Below are 20,403 nucleotides of genomic sequence, written 5' to 3'. Positions count from 1 at the left end.
CATCTAACTGAAAGGCCATGTTTCAGCTACCACAGATACTACAAGATATGAGGTTTTACAGAGAACTACTTTTCTTATTTGCCCTCTTACCATCTTTGACAGAGTTGCTAGCCAGTGGCGAGTCCTCCAGGAGTAACACAGGGTCCTTTTGGGAGGGGAGTGGTGTTTTCATCTCCTCGTTCTCCTGTTGCTTGCGCCTCCTCCCTCGCCCTCCCCTCCTGGGTGGCTTAGGTTCGGGGGAGATGGTGTCCCCCTCGATCACAATGATCTTCTCCTCTGACCTCCTGGACCTCTGCTTCTTGGCCACCTTTCCCACGGCCCCCTCACCCTCTTCCACTCTCTTCCTCTTTCCCCCCACAGGCTCGGTCGATGCTGGGGCACTGCTGGAGAGTTTGGTACCGGGGTCTGCCTCTGAAGCTGTGCATTGCTGGAGGTGGTCCGTCCGCCTCTCCAGGAAGCGTGTGAGAAACCGCTGGACGGGGAAAGGAGGGTTGGATGCACTGATCTCCCCCATTAGGAGCTTACGAATGGGCTCAGCGAAATCTTCTCGCCAGCCAGACCCCTGTTGAGAACAAATTATTCAGTTATCTAAAGTTGATTAACAAACAAAACTACACTTGTAAATATTACATGGAATATTACCAGTGAAATATGAAATGTGTAAAATAATATTACAACATACCCTTTCAGTGTGGGCTCTGGAGGCTGGCTCAGTCTTACAGCAAGTGGAACTATCGAGGGATGGAAGCTGGTTTGATGGTTGACATCGAAGCTCCTTCAGGAAGTGTAAGCGAGGAGAAACAGGCCATGGTAGACTCCAGAGGGGACACTCTGTCAAAGGGCCAAGAAAAACGTAATTAGATGGAAAACACAGAGGGAACACTTGAACAGGAAGCGCGGTGAAAAGGCTGTTTCCAGTTCAAATCCCAGTTATGGCACACAAATTACTTACCGTAATTTCCGGACTATTGAGCGCACCTGAATATAAGCCGCACCCACTGAATTTAAAAAAAAAATTATTTTGAACATAAATAAGCCGCACATGTCTATAAGCCGCAGGTGCCTACCGGTACATTGAAACAAATGAACTTTACACAGGCTTTAACGAAACACGGCTTGTAACAAAAAATAAAAAATTTGCAGTAAGCTTTAGTTGTCTTTTTGCACTGAGTCAATTCCTCATGCTGCTGTTTCCAACGTCTTATCATCGACTCATTAAGACTAAGCTCCCGTGCAGCAGCTCTATTTCCTTTTCCAACAGCCAGATCAATCGCCTTCAACTTGAAAGCTGCATCATATGCATTTCTCCGTGTCTTTGCCATGATTAGGTTGACAAAATGACTACCGTAATCAGAATGATGGGAAGTTTGAGAGCGCTCGATTTAATCTAAACAGTAAACAAAAAAAGTTGTTTGACCTTAACCCGTTCGGCAATTTCATTGGTCTAATGAAAGCTTCATGCCGCCAAAAAACTGAGCACGTCACAGAATGTGTTTTTTTGTGAAAAAAAAAATTGAAAGCGGGAAAAATCCATATATTAGCCCCGTCATTGTTTAAGCCGCGAAGTTCAAAGCGTGGGAAAAAAGTTGCTGCTTATAGTCCGGAAATTACGGTAATAAAAATCTCAGTGCAGTGCACACTCATTATCTTTCAGTTTCTTAAGATTTACGTCAGTAAAAATGGCCATTCAAAAAATCTAAACATCAGTGTGTTGCAACCTTTATGCTTTATAAAAACCAATAAGTACACTTGTATGGAAGGGACAGAAATAGCAAGGAGAAAACACACACCCTGTGACATCTGCAGCACATGCACTACAGGCTGGAAGGAGGAGCAGGAGACTGCGTAGGCCTCATTGGTGGCAACGGTTTTGGCCATCTGCTTCTTGAAGGACTCTGGGAGGCCACTCTTCAGGAAGTCTCTGCGGGCTCGGAACTGTTCATCACCCTGAGAGTTCTCTGAATCATCACGGCTAGAAAGGGTAAGAGGCACAATAGGGGTGTAAGGTCAAAGGTCTTGTTGAGGTCTGCAAAAATGTTGAATATAGACCAAACGGTGTTATTGGTAATAAGCTGCAAGTCTGTAATAAGCTTACCTGCGATCATCAAAGATGGATATGACTGATGTCCTCTGTGCTTTTTTCCCAAGGAACATGGGAGCCACTTTGGAAGGTAAAAAAATACACAAAACATTAATGTTAGTGTCCTTCTATACATACATATACCAAAAATAAATAAAATCATAATCATACAGCAATTGGTGCTCAGCCCGTATAAGACAAGATTTCATCAAGTATATGTGCACAAAATACAAATGACATTTAACAAATATAATGATTTAAACAATTAAATGCTTAATTAACAATCATAACAAAGTACGGCTTTCACCTTGTCACGCTACACAAATAATACACTTCCCCTTCTCCTCCAGGCTTTGAAAATAAATTGTGCAATGTCAAAAATCCCCTTTCTAAAAAATAACTACAGCCTGTGTACGTCCTGTAGCCAGAACACCTCAGGGTGAGCAAATTATAGATTCTTTCTATAATCATGTTACGGCTTATGTCAACAACAGTGATACAGTACCTGCTGGATTATTGGCCTCCTTGCTGGCAGGTGCTTTTTTCCCCAATACATCATTTAGACTGCGTTTCTGAGCTTTGCCCTTCTCCTTGGCAGTCGGAGCAGAGCCATCCTGGCTATCCTCCACACAAACCACTGAGTCCTGCACAAACAGTGGTTCGCAAAAATAAAGGGTTAGCGGGTTATCTATGAAACAATGCCTTTCTGTACTTCTGCTTCGTCTCACAGTTGGAGAAATGGACAGGAAACAAGACAGTCAGGTTGATTGAAAAGTACATGCATCATCTCTAATATGACAACTGTTATCAATGGAGCATGAATTGTACAGTACAACTGAGCGAGAGTAGAACATTTTCTCCCAAGTAAGGAAAAACCTACAATCTTTAACTGAAATGTCATTAGGACTGTAGTGTACCTCGTCTTCACTGTAGCTCTTCTTGACTGAGACCTGGCTCCGGGAGGAGCGTCGTAAAGACCTCTGACCCTCCTTGTCCACGGCTGCCTTTTTACTATGCTGCATCTCCCGGGCTTTCTCCACCAACTTCTTCGCCTTTTTTCTCTTTTTGGATGCATTGGATTCCTGATCAAGAGGATTCAAATGGGTTTAAGAAGAAAAACTACAAGTGAAAGGAAAGTGTGTGCTGAATTATAACTGCTAATTCAAAACATCGGTTTCATATTCCAACTGATAAAAACAGAGGCTACCTTAGTAGCTAGGGGACTCAAGATCTCAATATCACTTCCACCCTCAGACTTTGATGCAGAGCTTAGGAAGACGACTCTGGTAAATTTCATCCTGAAGGTTCAAGGTAACAATAAAGTGATAATAGTTTATGCAAAGGCAGTAAAAACAGCAAAAACAAATGAAATGCCCAACATTTACATTTTCAAACATATACAATGCAAACTAGATATTACAAAGTCAGCATGAAGCTAAAGCACTACTGTCTGTAGTAATGTATCGTCCTGCCTTTAAAGCAGTGTCCAGACTAGGGACAGGCCTCCATTGTGGACGAGTCAATCTATGTCCAAACCTATTGCCTCTCTGTTACTGACCAACAGGATGCAAAAGCGAGACAATTAAAAACTATGCTTAAAGACATCTTGGCCATCCCTCACCTGATGGGACTTCCTGTCTTGTCTGGTGGACAGACCATCTGTGCTCTGAACACCCTGTGTCTGGACTTGTCTGACTTCGGGGTGGACATCTGGACCGGGCAGTCCTCTGTGACTGCTGCAACATCTTTCACCCTTTCTTTTTTTGTTTTCCTCACTGGGGTTACTGGATCAACAAGAGGTGTCTGCCTGCGAGGGGCTTCCCTGGTGGACCTCCTGACTGTTGTTGGTGTGGAGGTGGTAGGCTCTGCTTCAGGTTTAGCATCAGTGTTGGACTCCCCTTTGGGTTTAAAATCAGTCTCCACAGTGTCAGTCTCCATGGGAACATGGTCTTCTTGTGCCGCAGGTGAGGGAACTGACTCCTGCTTCAAGGCCTTCTTCCTCCCTCTTCTCTGCGTTTTTTTCTTAGCTGCATTTTTACCTGGCTGCTCCTGTGTTGGGGCAGCAGAGTGGTTCTCCTCCTCAGCAGCCTCCTCCCCAGCCTCCCCCAAGGCCTTGTCCACAGGCTGTTTCCCAGGGCCCTTGCCGGGCTTGGCTGGCTGCTTGAAAGCATTCATGAACTGCTTCCGCTTAGTCTGGCTGCACATGGGAGTGGATGATTCAGACTCAACGACACTGAGCTCCAGGTCCTCCTCCTGCAGGACCACGTTGGACTTCCTTTTGGGGGCAGGCAGCTCCGGTCTAGACTGGGGACGAGGAGAGGAAGCGGTCTTCACCACTACAGGTGCTAGGCTCCCCTCTTTTTCCCTGGAGAAGATGGAGGCCATCTTTTTCTCTGCAACCAGGACTGGCTCGTGGCCAGGGGAAATGGTGTGCACCTCAGCTTGGATGGTGAGGGTTCGAGGAGATATCTGCAGGGGACAAAACTCATTGGCTTTGGGTACATCCAACGTGTCTTCTGGCTCGACTCCGCTTTTCTCCCCCACTTTCTCCTCTCCCTGGCCCTGAGTCTGCAGGAAGTCCTCAAAGGAGATGGTGACGGTGCTCCCGTTCAACTGAGACGCCTCACCCACGTTCACCTCTAAGCTTGCATTACACAAAGAGAGCTCAGCCTCCTGGACCTCAGGCACATCCTCCTCCGTTTCCTTATCCTCCTCCTGCTGCTGCTTGGCTTTAGCCTTACTGACAGTCACCTTGTCTTTTCTAGGTATTTTAGAACCGTCGCAACTTTCCTTTTTGTTTGCAGGAGCCCTTTTTTTAGAGTCCACCTTGGGATGATTGTCTTTTTGAGCCTTCTCAGGACATGCCGCGCCAGGGTCATTCTTACCACAGGTGTCTCCAGCCATGCCAGCATCAGCACTGAACTGGGCCAGCAGGGCAGCTGTGTCACTACCCAGGAAGCCACAGCTGCTGCTCAATACGTTGCCCTCTGACCCCTCACCATCTCCTGGCCCTTCTAAGACCACACACCCCTCCGTCTCAGTGGAACCTGCATCAGCATCAGTCTCCTGTAACTGCCAGGCAACTTTGATGGGCTTCCTGCCCTGTTTCTGAGGGGACTTGGCTGGCAACCTCACAGGGCTGTCTAGGCTGGCTGGTGATTTAGAGGGCTGGGGCCCCAAGCGGTTCTCCTTAGTCTGCTCTGGGGTACTACCTTTCTCTCTAACTGGTGTGGTCTTCCGGCTGAAGTAATCCATGATGTTGTTGGACCTGGGTGGGGAGAAGGGTTTCTCCATCTCCATGGGCTTGACCACAGGGGAAAAGTAGTTTGTGATCATCTTGACAGGAGGAGCATGGGCATCTTTGTGTGATCTCTTGCATGGCTGTAAAACAAGGTGAGATGATTACGCTCCCAATTATTAAAACTATGCAATTAAAAAAATGTATCCAATGCGTTGACACAGGCTTCTGTAGACAGATGGAATTTGGTTGGACATACCTGAGTTTCAAAATCTTCAATGACAGATGCCATAGCAACGACACCAGCCATAATTTCACTGACCTAAAATAATTAAATGGTTTTAGTTGCAGTGACTAACTAGTTGGGGCATTCTGGTTCAGTTAAGTACTTTGGTAACTTACCTACTAACTAGTAGTAGTCAGTTAACCAGAAAAGCAGCAACTGTATAGATATAACTAGCTAGTTAAGTGACAGGTCAATGGTGAATGTGGTAACGTAAGTAAGCTAAAACAAAATAACACAACTTACCAGCTCTTCTCCTTGATCCCTCTAGAAGACACAACCTCTAAGCTACGCTAACTGTCATTGTGTGGCAAAGTTGATAGCTTGCTATCTAACTGTCTGTCTGTCTACGGAAATAAATATCTTAATATAATATCTAGCTAGCTAGCTAGCTAGCTATATCCGACTATTGTTTGATGGCATGGTTAACGTTAGTTAGTTGGAAAATAGTCGGCTAGCAAGCTGTCCAAAACGCGTAACGAAACTACAACGAAGTTTTAACATGTAACTGCAAAGTAAATTCTAGATATTAACGACGAATTACACACATATATATGCAATAATTCCGTATATTGGGTACACTGGTAGTTTGGCTTCAGTTTTCCAAAAATCCCGCGTGACTCGTCTAGCCAAAGGGCGCCAAATTGACTTGTGCTTCAGCGTCACCAACTCACAGTGGCAGAACATGTACACGTCACGAACAGTTGTTGATGTTTTGACCGCAAGGCTCCACCCCACGTGATATTGTAAATAACTAGCAGTTCTGTTTCTAAACAAATACAGCAAAAGCAGATAAAAAAATCAACCTACTGCTGTCTAGTTTTGAAATAAATGAGAGTGAAGTAGATGTTATTCGTTGCTTGTATTAGTGATGATCCATCAAGGTTTGCTAATAAATGTACTGTACAGGTGGAAATTATGACAGCTACTACAAATTCATACTCTGATCAGTGCACAGACCATAAACCGTATAGGCATAGACAGTCCGTGTCATTGGAAGATGTGAAGGTTATTTTGACTGCCTTTGACAAAAGTTATCTTAAAAAATTTCCGAAACGTTGGGGGTTGAAATTCATATTTTGTAATAAAGTGTCTTCAGAAAATGTTACTATAACTTTATGTTTTTACATTATTTGTAGAAAAGTCATCTAAACCTTGTTCCCGCTCTCAGTGCTCCATCTCCGGTTGCTTTCCCCTCCCGGAATATTTGATCGTCTGACTTCCCGCTCCTGCGCAGTCTGCCCTGGCCTAAACACCACTTTAACTTTCGTATTTTCTTCTCTCTCCCCTCCGCAAACATGTCGGAGTACAGCTCGGTACAGGCACCCGGGGCTGGAGCTCCTCTCGGCGGACATCTAGCTATCGGTAACGGTGGTGGAATAAAAAAAGATGCCTTTGCAGACGCGGTACAACGGGCCCGGCAGGTGAGACAGAAGCGGGAGGCAGTGTAGCTATGCGCGTGAGCGCCACTGGGAAGGGGTGAAGAAAATGTGACTATTGTCTTGTTTCGTGGTTGTTAGCTTGCAAAGCTGGCTGACTATGTTTGGCGAGCAATCAATACTGTTGCCAGTTATGATTATTATAGCTACCTAGTTAACGTTATAAGTCAAGTGAATTTGAAGACCCAGTTGACGTGCCACTGCAGAAGTACCGTTATGATGTTGTTTCCAGTGCGTGCAAGTTGAGTTAGCCGTCTCCCAATGTTGTTGAGAGCTGGCTGCTTCTGCTGCATTCAAAGACAAAGTCCTGATGATAGACAAGCGGGCTTCGAGCCCTCCGCTTGTCTGTGTTTTTGAGTGCATTCCCAACAAAGTATATATCCTCAGCTAACCAGCCAACACTGTCAAGTTTGCCCACTTGAGTTGAATTGACATCATTCAGCTCACGAACAATTAGCATCTCATGTAATATTTGAAGTTACTTCTCAACGTTAGTTAATACCCACGACCAGCACAAATAAATCAGACATTCTCATCATGTCATGATATGCTCTTTGAATATCTGTTATGTGTTCAAGTGACTTCAACTTTTGTGCATCAGATTGCTGCCAAGATTGGTGAATGTGCAGGGGTAGCCCCTATGAACAACATCAATGCACCAGACGTCTTTCCCTTCACAGCACAGAAACGACAGCTGGAGGACCCAGGTACACACATTCACACACACACTGCTGGGGACTGTGAAAGGGCCACTGCCAATGTGAACGTCTGATAACTGGAGTGTGTGTGTGTGTGTGCACACAGATTATTGTGAGATCAGATTCAACCTTTGTTTACTTGTTTTTTTTCTTCCCACAGATCAACCTGAGAGCAAGAAAATGGCTCCACAGAGTGACGTGGACTCAGCCACAGCTCTCTGTAAGTTTCTCTTCCTCATGTCTCCTACTACCTACTAAACCTGCTCCATGTCTTACATGAATGTCAACTGTCTCCCCTGGTCTGTGTCTGTACTGTCCGGCCCCTCTCCCCTGGTCGGTGTCTGTACTGTCCGGCCCCTCTTCCCTGGTCTGGCGTCAGTACTGATCCACCACTCTCCCCTGGTCTGTGTCTGTACTGTCCGGCCCCTCTTCCCTGGTCTGTCTGTACTGTCCGGCCCCTCTTCCCTGGTCTGTGTCTGTACTGTCCGGCCCCTCTTCCCAGGTCGGTGTCTGTACTGTTTCACCACTCTTCCCTGGTCTGTGTCTGTACTGTCCGGCCCCTCTTCCCTGGTCTGTGTCTGTACTGTCCGGCCCCTCTCCCCTGGTCTGTGTCTGTACTGTCCGGCCCCTCTCCCCTGGTCTGTGTCTGTACTGTCCGGCCCCTCTTCCCAGGTCGGTGTCTGTACTGTTTCACCACTCTTCCCTGGTCTGTGTCTGTACTGTCCGGCCCCTCTTCCCTGGTCTGTGTCTGTACTGTCCGGCCCCTCTCCCCTGGTCTGTGTCTGTACTGTCCGGCCCCTCTCCCCTGGTCTGTGTCTGTACTGTCCGGCCCCTCTTCCCTGGTCGGTGTCTGTACTGTCCGGCCCCTCTCCCCTGGTCGGTGTCAGTACTGTTTCACCACTCTCCCCTGGTCTGTGTCTGTACTGTCCGGCCCCTCTTCCCTGGTCTGTCTGTACTGTCCGGCCCCTCTTCCCTGGTCTGTGTCTGTACTGTCGGCCCCTCTTCCCTGGTCGGTGTCTGTACTGTCCGGCCCCTCTTCCCTGGTCGGTGTCTGTACTGTCCGGCCCCTCTTCCCTGGTCGGTGTCAGTACTGTTTCACCACTCTCCCCTGGTCTGTGTCTGTACTGTCCGGCCCCTCTTCCCTGGTCTGTGTCTGTACTGTCGGCCCCTCTTCCCTGGTCGGGTGTCTGTACTGTCCGGCCCCTCTTCCCTGGTCTGTGTCTGTACTGTCCGGCCCCTCTTCCCTGGTCTGTCTGTACTGTCCGGCCCCTCTTCCCTGGTCTGTGTCTGTACTGTCGGCCCCTCTTCCCTGGTCGGTGTCTGTACTGTCCGGCCCCTCTTCCCTGGTCGGTGTCTGTACTGTCCGGCCCCTCTTCCCTGGTCGGTGTCAGTACTGTTTCACCACTCTCCCCTGGTCTGTGTCTGTACTGTCCGGCCCCTCTTCCCTGGTCTGTGTCTGTACTGTCGGCCCCTCTTCCCTGGTCGGTGTCTGTACTGTCCGGCCCCTCTTCCCTGGTCGGTGTCTGTACTGTCCGGCCCCTCTTCCCTGGTCGGTGTCTGTACTGTCGGCCCCTCTTCCCTGGTCGGTGTCTGTACTGTCCGGCCCCTCTTCCCTGGTCGGTGTCTGTACTGTCCGGCCCCTCTTCCCTGGTCGGTGTCTGTACTGTCCGGCCCCTCTTCTCTGGTCGGTGTCTGTGAGCATCACCTGTGTTTGTCTTGTCCTCATTTTGCAGTGTGTCAGTAATCTGAGCCTTGTCCTCTCTCTCTATATATATCTCTTTCTTTCTCTCTTTCCTTTTACAGCTATCGGAGCCCAACTGGCAGCACTGGCCCAGCAGAGGTAAATCATTAGCATAATTTAATCCAAAACAATCCAAGTAGGTCTCTAAAATGAAGTGAAATAGTATTGGGGATTGGAATTAGTTCTTCAGCAGAAGATTAATGGTGACAATATGTTGATGATTTGGATAACGAACGGTTGTGCTTGGCTTCTCTCTCCCACAGTGCCAGGCTCACAACCACCTCAGAGGAGTACAGTGTTCCTGATGGAATGGTGGGACTCAGTAAGTGCACTTTCTCCAAATGCCGCTTTATATAATGTTTACATACCCTACATTACTCATCTCATATGTATATACTGTACTCTATGCCATCTACTGCATCTTGCCTATGCCGTTCGGCCATCGCTCATTCATATATTTTTATGTACATATTCTTATTCATTCCTTTACACTTGTGCGTGTGTGTGTATAAGGTAGTTGTTATGAAATTGTTAGGTTAGGTTACTTGTTAGATATTACTGCATGGTCGGAACTAGAAGCACAAGCATTTCACTACATTCGCATGAATATCTGCTAACCATGTGTATGTGACAAATAGATTTGATTTGGATTCGTTTTTTCGTGTTCATGTGTTGAATTTGAACATTACTGGACACATCATGAACATCTGAATCAATAAAAATAACAACTCTCCTCTCTTCCTCTCCTCCAGTCATTGGCCGGGGCGGAGAACAGATCAACAAGATCCAGCAGGAATCAGGCTGCAAGGTTCAGATAGCCCCAGGTGAGGGACTGTGGAAAGTGTGGCCTTTATAGTCAATGGTTAGGAGCAGAGCTATAGTTGAACTCTTCATCTGTTTTTATGGTTGTGTGTGTGTGTGTGTGTGTGGTGTTATTGACTGTTGGTTGTTTTCAGACAGTGGAGGTTTACCAGAGAGGAGTGTCTCTCTCACAGGGTCCCCAGACTCCATACAGTAAGTGAGATCCTACTAGCTAATTGTGATATTTTTGTATTGTTATCCCAAGATGCTGTTCACCTCTAGCCACTGAATTTACACAACGCTATCTTTATGTATGGCATATCTCTGTAGTTCCACTATTAATGTGTGCTGTTGCACTCATCAGTTGAGTTGACCCACCCCTCTCTCTCTTCCACTCTGACTAGGAAAGCCAAGGTTTTATTGGATGAGATTGTGTCTCGGGGGAGGGGCACGCCCCCCTCATCCTTCCACGAGGCGACCAATGGACAGAGTGGCTCAGGGCAGGAGATGATGATTCCCGCAGGCAAGGCTGGCCTCATCATCGGCAAGGGAGGGGAGACCATCAAACAGCTACAGGTATATACAGACAGTCAGTCGGCCTCACCAGTAGCCAGAGAAGTGTTCCACAACACATTGCCGTGGGTTTTGATATATTGACAGTTTCATCGCAAACAGGCTGATGTGTGCAGTCATGCAAATTTACTTTTTTGGTTGGTAAATCTACAAAGCAAGCATGATAGAAATATAAGCAGGAAACTCTCGTATCTCATTACACAAGTATTTCATGGGCCATTTGAGCGGGAGTTGTGAGTGAATCATTGCCATCGGTTGGTTGAGCAGAGCTGACCATGCTGTCTGTCTGCGGCGTTGACAGGAGCGAGCAGGAGTGAAGATGATCCTGATTCAGGACGCGTCTCAGGGACCCAACATGGACAAGCCCCTGCGCATCATCGGGGAGCCATACAAAGTGGAGGTAACACAAGGCCTTGCTACAATCTGCATCCCATATTGAATTGGCATGCTGTACTGCAGCTCTGCAGATGGGGGATTTGGTAGCAACTTTTGATGTGCTAATAGCTGTTCTCCCTAAGGAGACTTAATAAAGTTGTTTGAATTTGAAATCTGTCCTGTGGGTCTGCTCAGCAAGCCATGGAGTTGGTGCAGGAGATACTGAGGGAGAGGGATCAGCCTGGCTTCGGAGACAGGAACGAGTACGGCTCCCGCATGGGGGGAGGTGGGGGAGCCATAGACGTAAGTGAGAGGGGGGTGTGTGTGTGTGTGTGTGTGTGTGTGTGTGTGTGTGGAGAGGGACTCACATTCCCCATCACAGGTCTGAAGTTTTATTCGAATGAGAGTGAGCACCTTCCTATAGCTATCAGTCTAATCTATTTGGCACTGTCTAACCTGCTCTCTGATTGGCTAGGTTCCAGTGCCGCGACACTCTGTCGGGGTGGTGATTGGTCGCAACGGGGAGATGATCAAGAAGATTCAGAACGACGCAGGAGTTAGGATTCAGTTTAAACCAGGTACATAACGTTTCATAGTCATGTCATATGAACTACTGCTACTCAACTCATTTACACGGTTTAACCACAAGTTCTGTGGTGTCTACTAACAAGCTCTACATTCTGTATGTGGTGTTGCACAAGACTCAGAGGAAATGTCCTGTCTTTGCAGATGATGGCACAGGTCCAGATAAGATGGCCCACATCATGGGCCCACCAGACTGCTGTGACAATGCTGCCCAGATCATCCAGGAGCTACTGCAGAGCATCAGGGTCAGAGAGGAGGGAGGACAGGGGGTACATACCTCACACACACACACGTAGAGTATCTGAAAAACAGCCACTGCTCACACGCCAGCTTGGAACTGTTTACATACAAGTGTATTGGAGCTGCCATGATGCCATGCCTTGTGGAACATACAACACTCAACGCATTTAGTGAACCACTGGAACATTGTAAACAAATGGAACATTGTAAACAAATGGACTCCATAACCTAGACACATGATAGTCCTAGTGTTAGAGCGTTCCCATAATTCCCCATACAGTACATTACTGTTATTAGGAGGTAAATATCCTCATCTTAAACAAACGCTGACTTTCTGACGTCCAGGACTTAAATATAAATTGTATTAAGACCCTCTTTCTCTCTCTTCCACCCTCCTTCCTTCTCAGGGTCCTCCCGGGCCTCCAGGCATGTCCCCAAGTGGTGGCGGCAGGGGCCGCAGCCGAGGGGGTCAGGGGAGCTGGGGTCCCCCTGGTGGTGGAGGAGGGGAGATGACTTTCTCCATTCCAGCCCACAAGTGTGGCCTGGTGATCGGACGGGGCGGGGAGAACATCAAGGCCATCAACCAGCAGACTGGGGCCTTTGTGGAGATCTCCCGCCAGGTGCCCCCCAACGGGGACCCTAACTTCAAGCTCTTTGTCATTCGAGGCTCTCCGCAGCAGATAGATCACGCCAAGCAGCTCATCGAGGACAAGATCGAGGTATGCAGGGTTCCTGCTCAGGGTAAGGAGGAAAGGGCGGAAGGATGGATGGGTTTGTGGTGTTGGAAAACTCATTTGGGGAAATGGACATGATTGCTTCAACGCACAGTCAATAGAGTCAAACTGGCGATTGATTTGCTTTCAGTCTTTTCACCATAGATGTGAACATAATGTCCATGCATCTAACTGGTTGTGCTTTCCAGGGTCCCCTCTGTCCTGTTTGTCCAGGTCCTGGTGGACCAGGCCCCATGGGTCCCTATAATCCTGATCCCTATAACCCAGGACCCCCAGGAGCCCCTGGACCACAGTGAGTGGAGACTGGAAATGTAGTCATCACAAACTCTGGCTTTTACAAGCCTCTACTGGCTAAAATGTTACATTACAACGATACAATCATTGATTGGACCAATGGAAGTCTACTGAGTAGTAACTGGGTTTTCTCTATCCCCCCCAAGTGGAGGTCTTCATGGCTACCCCCCACAGGGCTGGGGCAACACCTACCAGTGGCAGCCCCAAGCACCCCACGACCCCAGTGAGTGACCTGCAACATTGACCTTTCAGACCCTCACTGTGGACAGGAAATGGTTACATTGGAACTATAACTTTCAATGGCCTCCCAATGTTTTCTCTCGCTGTAATCACTTATTTGAAAAGACTGAGAAAGGGAAAGAAATATGGAGTCAACTCCACCCAGCCTACCAGTGGTCTCTTTTGGGCTTTCCTACCATATAGTTTTATCTCCGTGTCATTTCAAAACAGTGGTTACAACAGAGAGCAGGCTTTAGTTAGCCTGGTCCCAGATATGTTTCTGCTGTCTTGCCAACTCCATTGTCTGGTGTCACAATGTCCATAGGAGTACAGCACAAACTGGGGCCAGGCTAGCTTTTAGTGGTACATAACCCTGCAACTATTATCAAAATCATCTGTGATGGGAGAATGTCTTTCTGTGTTGGCTATTGATAATAACTCACCCTATCTCTCTCTGCCCCCTGGTTTCTAAGCTCAGGCAGGTAGCAGGGCACGCTCAGCCCTATGAGGACCTCACCTCCAACTGCCATCTTTTTTAGGCAAGGCAGCCGGTGCCACGGACCCTAACGCAGCCTGGGCAGCCTATTATGGCCAGTACTACCAGGGAGGGCAGCCAGGGGGAGCAGGGCCCGGCCAGCCCCCCACCAACCCCACCGCTGGTGGCCCAGCACCTGGAGACCAGCCCCAGGCCAGCCAGACCCCTGGGGGCCAGCCTGACTACACCAAGGCCTGGGAGGAGTACTACAAGAAGATGGGTGTTGGTGAGACCACTGGTCTACTATAGTTACTAGAATAACACCACAGGAGGAAAGAGAGCAGTTGTTTCCCTCTTAGAAAAGGAAAGCTGGACACTGTCTAATTTTGTCATTTTAGACCGTGTCTATCTTTCCCATTTTAATTTTGTATCGAGGCGTATAGCTGTCTACTGTTGTGGGCTGTTGACTACGCTTGACTTTAGATTACTTTCAAGGTCTAAAATCATTTGACGAACTTTAATTTTGAAGTGAACCAGCGCTTTAAGAACATGAATCTTTCATGTTAACCATGTCGATCATAGCATATCTCTTCTTCATCCATAAGACCCCCTCTCCTCTGCTCCCCCAGCCCAGGCAGGAGGCTCTGCAGCAGGGCCAGGAGCAGCAGGTGCCCCAGCAGCCCCAGGTGGAGGCCAGCAGGACTACAGTGCAGCCTGGGCAGAGTACTACAGGCAGCAGGCTGCTTACTACGGCCAAACAGGACAGGCCCCAGGACAGCCTGCAACCCCTCAGCAAGGCCAGCAGGTAAAGTTACACTCTGTGTGTACTGTGAGAGTACTCAGATGTGTATGTCTAACAAGTTGGGTTTTGTATATTGCCTAGGTGTGTGCGTTCTGTCCTGAGGTGTACTGGCCTGGGTTGCAGTCTGTTTTTGGCATCCAGGCTGAAGATGTTACTGGTTGTTGTGGTTCTCTGACTCGGTACTCTTACTCTGTTCTTTCTCTCCAGACACAGTGAGAGGCTCGGCTGAGACTCATGAAGAAAGGCTACTACTACTTAACCCAACCAGTCAACAGAATCCGGCCATTTTTTATTTATTTTATTATATCTATATTTTTTGTTCTGAAGGGATTCTATGCTGGCAGTCCTTTCCCTGTCCCTCCCCTTTCCCCATCCACCAACTCACCACTTGTTTAAATAAATATGCGAAAAGAAAAAACTATTGCTTTGCCTGTGAGCTGAATAATGGGATGGATTTCTTGGGCTGGTATCTTTCATTTTGGTTCCCTGAAATCTTCCCTTGTTTTCTCCATCATCTGTCAATAAAAACATGAACTTGGGAGATTTGAACTCTAAACCATGAAAGCCAGATTTACTTCCTGAAATGCTCATCACTCACCCAATGAAATCGCACTTTCCCCTTTTTTGAATTTGATTTACAACAGCCAAACTGTCTATTCAAGTGACTTACTTCTAGTCCTACACTACTAATACTGCATTTACTGAAATTAACATTGATTTATAAAGATTACCTTAATGGTAAAATGATTAAGAGTGGGAGGTTTTGCTTTTAAAGGTGATTATTTTAATTACTTGGTAGTTTGATTTCTCCTTCATTTGGAACATTCCCATCACCTAAGTTGCTTGGTCTTCATACATTTTGAGCTTTGCTTTTGATTTTATGTTCCGTGAATTATATTTTAGTTTTCTGTTTGTGTGACTACAGTGTTTAGAATGTGTCCCCACAAGTGATGATTAACGTGCGTGTCTATATGAGTGTGTTTGTGTGGTTGCACAGCGGAAGACTTCAGTGATTGTGGAACGCTAGTTAACATAGCCACGGGTATATCTACAGTGGGAAGTTACCTACTGCATACATCACATAACACTAGTCTGTTTAACTCAACCTGTTGCACGGGAGACGAATGGTGTTAGAAGTTTTAGTTTTCCTTGATCTGTGACACGGTCTTCTACATTGCACGTTTTTTATTTTTCAAATGTTTTGAATAATGTTCCAATAAGAGATGTCCTGATCTCCCACCAGTTAGATCACCTTCTGATGGGATGTCCTGACCTCCCACCAGTTAGATCACCACCTTCTGATGGGATGTCCTGACCTCCCACCAGTTAGATCACCTTCTGATGGGATGTCCTGACCTCCCACCAGTTAGATCACCTTCTGATGGGATGTCCTGACCTCCCACCAGTTAGATCACACCTTCTGATGGGATGTCCTGACCTCCCACCAGTTAGATCACCTTCTGATGGGATGTCCTGACCTCCCACCAGTTAGATCACCTTCTGATGGGATGTCCTGACCTCCCACCAGTTAGATCACCTTCTGATGGGATGTCCTGACCTCCCACCAGTTAGATCACCTTCTGATGGGATGTCCTGATCTCCCACCAGTTAGATCACCACCTTCTGATGGGATGTCCTGACCTCCCACCAGTTAGATCACCACCTTCTGATGGGATGTCCTGACCTCCCACCAGTTAGATCACCTTCTGATGGGATGTCCTGACCTCCCACCAGTTAGATCACCTTCTGATGGGATGTCCTGATCTCCCACCAGTTAGATCACCTTCTGATGGGATGTCCTGATCTCCCACCAGTTAGATCACCACCTTCTGATGGGATGTCCTGACCTCCCACCAGTTAGATCACCTTCTGATGGGATGTCCTGACCTCCCACCAGTTAGATCACCACCTTCTGATGGGATGTCCTGACCTCCCACCAGTTAGATCACCTTCTGATGGGATGTCCTGACCTCCCACCAGTTAGATCACCTTCTGATGGGATGTCCTGACCTCCCACCAGTTAGATCACCACCTTCTGATGGGATGTCCTGACCTCCCACCAGTTAGATCACCACCTTCTGATGGGATGTCCTGACCTCCCACCAGTTAGATCACCACCTTCTGATGGGATGTCCTGACCTCCCACCAGTTAGATCACCACCTTCTGATGGGATGTCCTGACCTCCCACCAGTTAGATCACCACCTTCTGATGGGATGTCCTGACCTCCCACCAGTTAGATCACACCTTCTGATGGGATGTCCTGACCTCCCACCAGTTAGATCACCACCTTCTGATGGGATGTCCTGACCTCCCACCAGTTAGATCACCTTCTGATGGGATGTCCTGACCTCCCACCAGTTAGATCACCACCTTCTGATGGGATGTCCTGACCTCCCACCAGTTAGATCACCACCTTCTGATGGGATGTCCTGACCTCCCACCAGTTAGATCACCTTCTGATGGGATGTCCTGACCTCCCACCAGTTAGATCACCTTCTGATGGTCATTGGAGGCAGGAGTTTTCCCTGCCCAGGGAAAAACTTTTGGCCATAGTTATAGGCTTTAAATGGGGCTGGTTGCAGAATTCCAGGAACTTTCAATAAATTCCCTGAAATACCGGTTGGAGGATTCCCGGAATCAGGAGGGAATAAGCAGGAAATCCAGAATCCTCCAACCTGAATTTCTGGAAAACCCAGGGAATTTATTGAAAGTTCACTGAATTTTGCAACCCTAACCAGGGTCCCTGGTCAGGGAAAAACTCCTGGCCCTATTCAGAGTGAGTTAAGGTTGCACTGGAATAAGCTATGGTTAAAGTCATGAGTAAGATGGCAATTTATGGTTGTTGAGGTTGTTAACCTCAGGGTCGTGTTCATAAGGGACTAACAGACTGAAACAGGGAGGGAATACCTGGACTTGTCCAATAAGCGCAAATGTTCTGTTGCAAAACGTTTTGGTACGGTGTGCCCAAATGAACATGACCCAGACATGTTGATTCACTAACTCTTGAGGAAGAATGGCAGCTTGGGCACTGTATTGGAGTCTGCATTTTGCAGGGCACAGTGTTGATATTGTGAGTAAAATGACCACCAGCAGCAATATTCTGTTGAATTAAAAGGGTGAAAAGTCAACATATTTTCAAACTTGTATGTCCAGTTTTGTTTCTGTTAGTGTGTTCCATAATGCTTTATCAAGGAGCAAGACTAGTGTTTGGGCTCCCAAGTGGCGCAGCGGTTTAATCAAATCAAAGTTTATTTGTCACATGCGCCGAATACAACAGGTGTAGACCTTACTGTGAAATGCTTACTTACAGGCTCTAACCAACTGCAAAAAAAAGGTATTAGGTGAACAATATGTAAGTAAATAAGTAAAAAGACAGTGAAAATTAACAGTAGCGAAGCTACATACAGGCACCGGTTAGTCGGGTTCATTGAGGTAGTATGTACATATAGATATGGTTAAAGTGGCTGTATATATGATGAACAGAGAGTAGCAGTAGCGTAAAAGGGGGTGGCGGGACACAATGCAGATAGCCCGGTTAGGCAATGTGCAGGGTCACTAATAGGTCGGGCCAATTGAGGTAGTATGTACATGAATGTATAGTTAGTGACTATGCATATATGATAAACAGAGTAGCAGCAGCGTAAAAGAGTGGTTGGGGGGGGGCACACAATGCAAATAGTCTGGGTAGCCATTTGATTACCTGTTCAGGAGTCATATGGCTTGGGGGTACAAACTGTTGAGAAGCCTTTTTGTCCTAGACTTGGCACTCTGGTACCGCTTGCCATAGGGTAGTAGAGAGAACAGTCTATGACTGGCGTGGCTGGGGTTTTTGACAATTTTTAGGGCCTTCCTCTGACACCGCCTGGTGTAGAGGTCCTGGATGGCAGGCGGCTTAGCCCCAGTGATGAACTGGGCCGTACGCACTACCCTCTGTAGTGCCATGCTGTCGGAGGCCGAGCAATTGCCCTACCAGGCAGTGATGCAACCAGTCAGAATGCTCTCGATGTTGCTGCTGTAGAACCTTTTGAGGATCTGAGGACCCATGCCAAATCTTTTTAGTTTCCTGAGGGGGAATAGGCTTTCTCGTGCCCGCTTCACGACTGTCTTAGTGTGTTTGGACCATTCTAGTTTGTTGATGTGGACACCAAGGAACTTGAAGCTCTCAACCTGCTCCACTATAGCCCCGTCGATGAGAATGGGGGAGTACTCAGTCCTCCTTCTCCTGTAGTCCACAATCATCTCTTTAGTCTTGGTTACGTTGAGGAATAGGTTGTTATTCTGGCACCATCCGGCCAGGTCACTGATCTCCTCCCTATAGGCTGTCCCGTCGTTGTCGGTGATCAGACCTACCACTGTTGTGTCGTCTGCAAACTTTATGCTGGTGTTGGAGTCGTGCCTGGCCATGCAGTCGTGGGTAAACAGGGAGTACAGGAGGGGACTGAGCACGCACCCCTGGGGGGCTCCAGTGTTGAGGATCAGTGTGGCAGATGTGTTGCTACCTACCCTCAGCACCTGGGGGCGGCCCGTCTGAAAGTCCAGGATCCAGTTGCAGAGGGAGGTGTTTAGTCCCAGGATCCTTAGCTTAATGATGAGCTTTGAGGGTACTATGGTGTTGAATGCTGAGCTGTAGTCAATGAATAGCATTCTCACATAGGTGTTCCTTTTGTTCAGGTGGGAAAGGGCAGTGTGGAGTGCAATAGAGATTGCATCATCTGTGGATCTGTTTGGGCGGTATGCAAATTGGAGTGGGTCTAGGGTTTCTGGGAATATGGTGTTGATGTGAGCCATTACCAGCCTTTCAAAGCTACGGACTTGAGTGCTACGGGTTTGTAGTCATTTAGGCAGGTTGCCTTCGTGTTCTTGGGAACAGGGACTATGGTGGTCTGCTTGAAACATGTTGGTATTACAGACTCAATCAGGGACATGTTGAAAATGTCAGGGAAGACACCTGCCAGTTGGTCAGTGCAAGAGGCGTCACTACAGTACCTGGTTCGATTCCAGGCTGTATAACATCTGGCCGTGATTGGGAGTTCCATAGGGCAGCGCACAATTGGCCCAGTGTTGTCCGGGTTTGGCTGGAGTAGGCCGTCATTGTAAATAAGAATTTGTTCTTAACTGACTTGCCTAGTTAAATTACTATCCCATTCCCACTACTAGGGGTCACTAGAGAGCTGCCTCATGTAGCCTCACCTTTTTATTTATTTTTATTTTTATTTAACCTTTATTTAACTAGGCAAGTCAGTTAAGAACAAATTCTTATTTACTTCCAGAGTTCTAGGTTAATTAGTGCCTGTTTGGCTATGCGAGAGCAGCGAGACTACCTTAACTGTAGTAGTATCAGCATGTAGACAACACATTAACTAAATGTCTATCAAAGAGTAAGTAAACCACTTAAATCCTTCCAATGTGCTTTCACCACAGTCTATTACAATGTAGACCCCAACGTGACTTGACCACAGTCTGTTTTCAGGAAAATGTATTTACTGTGGTCCTTCGTTTGTGTGTGGTCCCGTGTGGCTCAGTTGGTAGAGCATGGTTTGTGGGTTCGTTTCCCACGGGGGACCAATGCCAGGGTTGTGGGTTCGTTTCCCACGGGGGACCAGTTTGGAAAAGAAAATGTATGAAATGTATGCATTCACTACTGTAAGTCGCTCTGGATAAGAGCGTCTGCTAAATGACTAAAATGTAAAATGTTAAGTGTGTGTGTTAGTATTAGTTTCTCAATTCCTGTCACACAGAAAGGGGACAGGAAGCTGAACCTGAGCTCTTCTGTGTGTAAGCATTTCACTGTAAGGTCTACAAGTGTTGTATTCGGTGCATGTGA

General features: G+C 47.3%; 2 protein-coding genes across 6 annotated transcripts in view; one reads left to right on the top strand and one right to left on the bottom strand.

The window, feature by feature from the left end:
* The window catches only part of LOC106606569 (ATPase family AAA domain-containing protein 5), a 28,159-nt gene extending 21,878 nt beyond the window's left edge, over window positions 1-6,281 (bottom strand). The window contains exons 1-10 of the mRNA XM_014202858.2: window positions 5,848-6,281; window positions 5,578-5,640; window positions 3,702-5,461; window positions 3,288-3,378; window positions 2,998-3,162; window positions 2,586-2,724; window positions 2,096-2,162; window positions 1,791-1,972; window positions 683-831; window positions 91-562 (exon numbers count right to left, since the gene is read on the bottom strand). Coding sequence (XP_014058333.2) covers window positions 91-562; window positions 683-831; window positions 1,791-1,972; window positions 2,096-2,162; window positions 2,586-2,724; window positions 2,998-3,162; window positions 3,288-3,378; window positions 3,702-5,461; window positions 5,578-5,628 — 3,076 coding nt within the window. The 5' untranslated portion in view covers window positions 5,629-5,640; window positions 5,848-6,281. The remainder of the gene's footprint in view (window positions 1-90; window positions 563-682; window positions 832-1,790; window positions 1,973-2,095; window positions 2,163-2,585; window positions 2,725-2,997; window positions 3,163-3,287; window positions 3,379-3,701; window positions 5,462-5,577; window positions 5,641-5,847) is intronic.
* Window positions 6,282-6,792: 511 nt separating this feature from the next.
* Window positions 6,793-17,711, top strand: LOC106606571 (far upstream element-binding protein 2). Of its 5 annotated transcripts, none has more exons than XM_045719931.1 (18): window positions 6,794-7,025; window positions 7,642-7,747; window positions 7,899-7,958; window positions 9,542-9,578; window positions 9,743-9,801; window positions 10,232-10,303; window positions 10,436-10,493; window positions 10,685-10,856; window positions 11,155-11,253; window positions 11,424-11,531; window positions 11,704-11,806; window positions 11,958-12,058; window positions 12,461-12,772; window positions 12,976-13,079; window positions 13,228-13,304; window positions 13,840-14,061; window positions 14,405-14,580; window positions 14,785-17,711. In XM_045719931.1, exons 1-18 carry the CDS (start codon window positions 6,900-6,902, stop codon window positions 14,791-14,793), a joined length of 2,001 nt encoding a protein of 666 aa, XP_045575887.1. In that variant the 5' UTR covers window positions 6,794-6,899; the 3' UTR covers window positions 14,794-17,711. The 5 variants fall into 5 exon arrangements, with proteins under 5 accessions (XP_014058336.2, XP_045575887.1, XP_045575889.1 ...); XM_045719930.1 differs by having other exon boundaries at window positions 6,796-7,025; window positions 11,958-12,082; XM_014202861.2 differs by lacking the exons at window positions 14,405-14,580; window positions 14,785-17,711 and having other exon boundaries at window positions 6,793-7,025; window positions 11,958-12,082; window positions 13,774-14,046.
* The last annotated feature ends 2,692 nt before the right edge of the window (window positions 17,712-20,403 follow it).

The sequence above is a fragment of the Salmo salar genome, chromosome ssa06 (assembly GCF_905237065.1).
Source record: "Salmo salar chromosome ssa06, Ssal_v3.1, whole genome shotgun sequence".
In the NCBI taxonomy this organism is placed as follows: Eukaryota; Metazoa; Chordata; class Actinopteri; order Salmoniformes; family Salmonidae; genus Salmo; species Salmo salar.
This window is presented reverse-complemented; position numbering and strand designations above follow the sequence as displayed.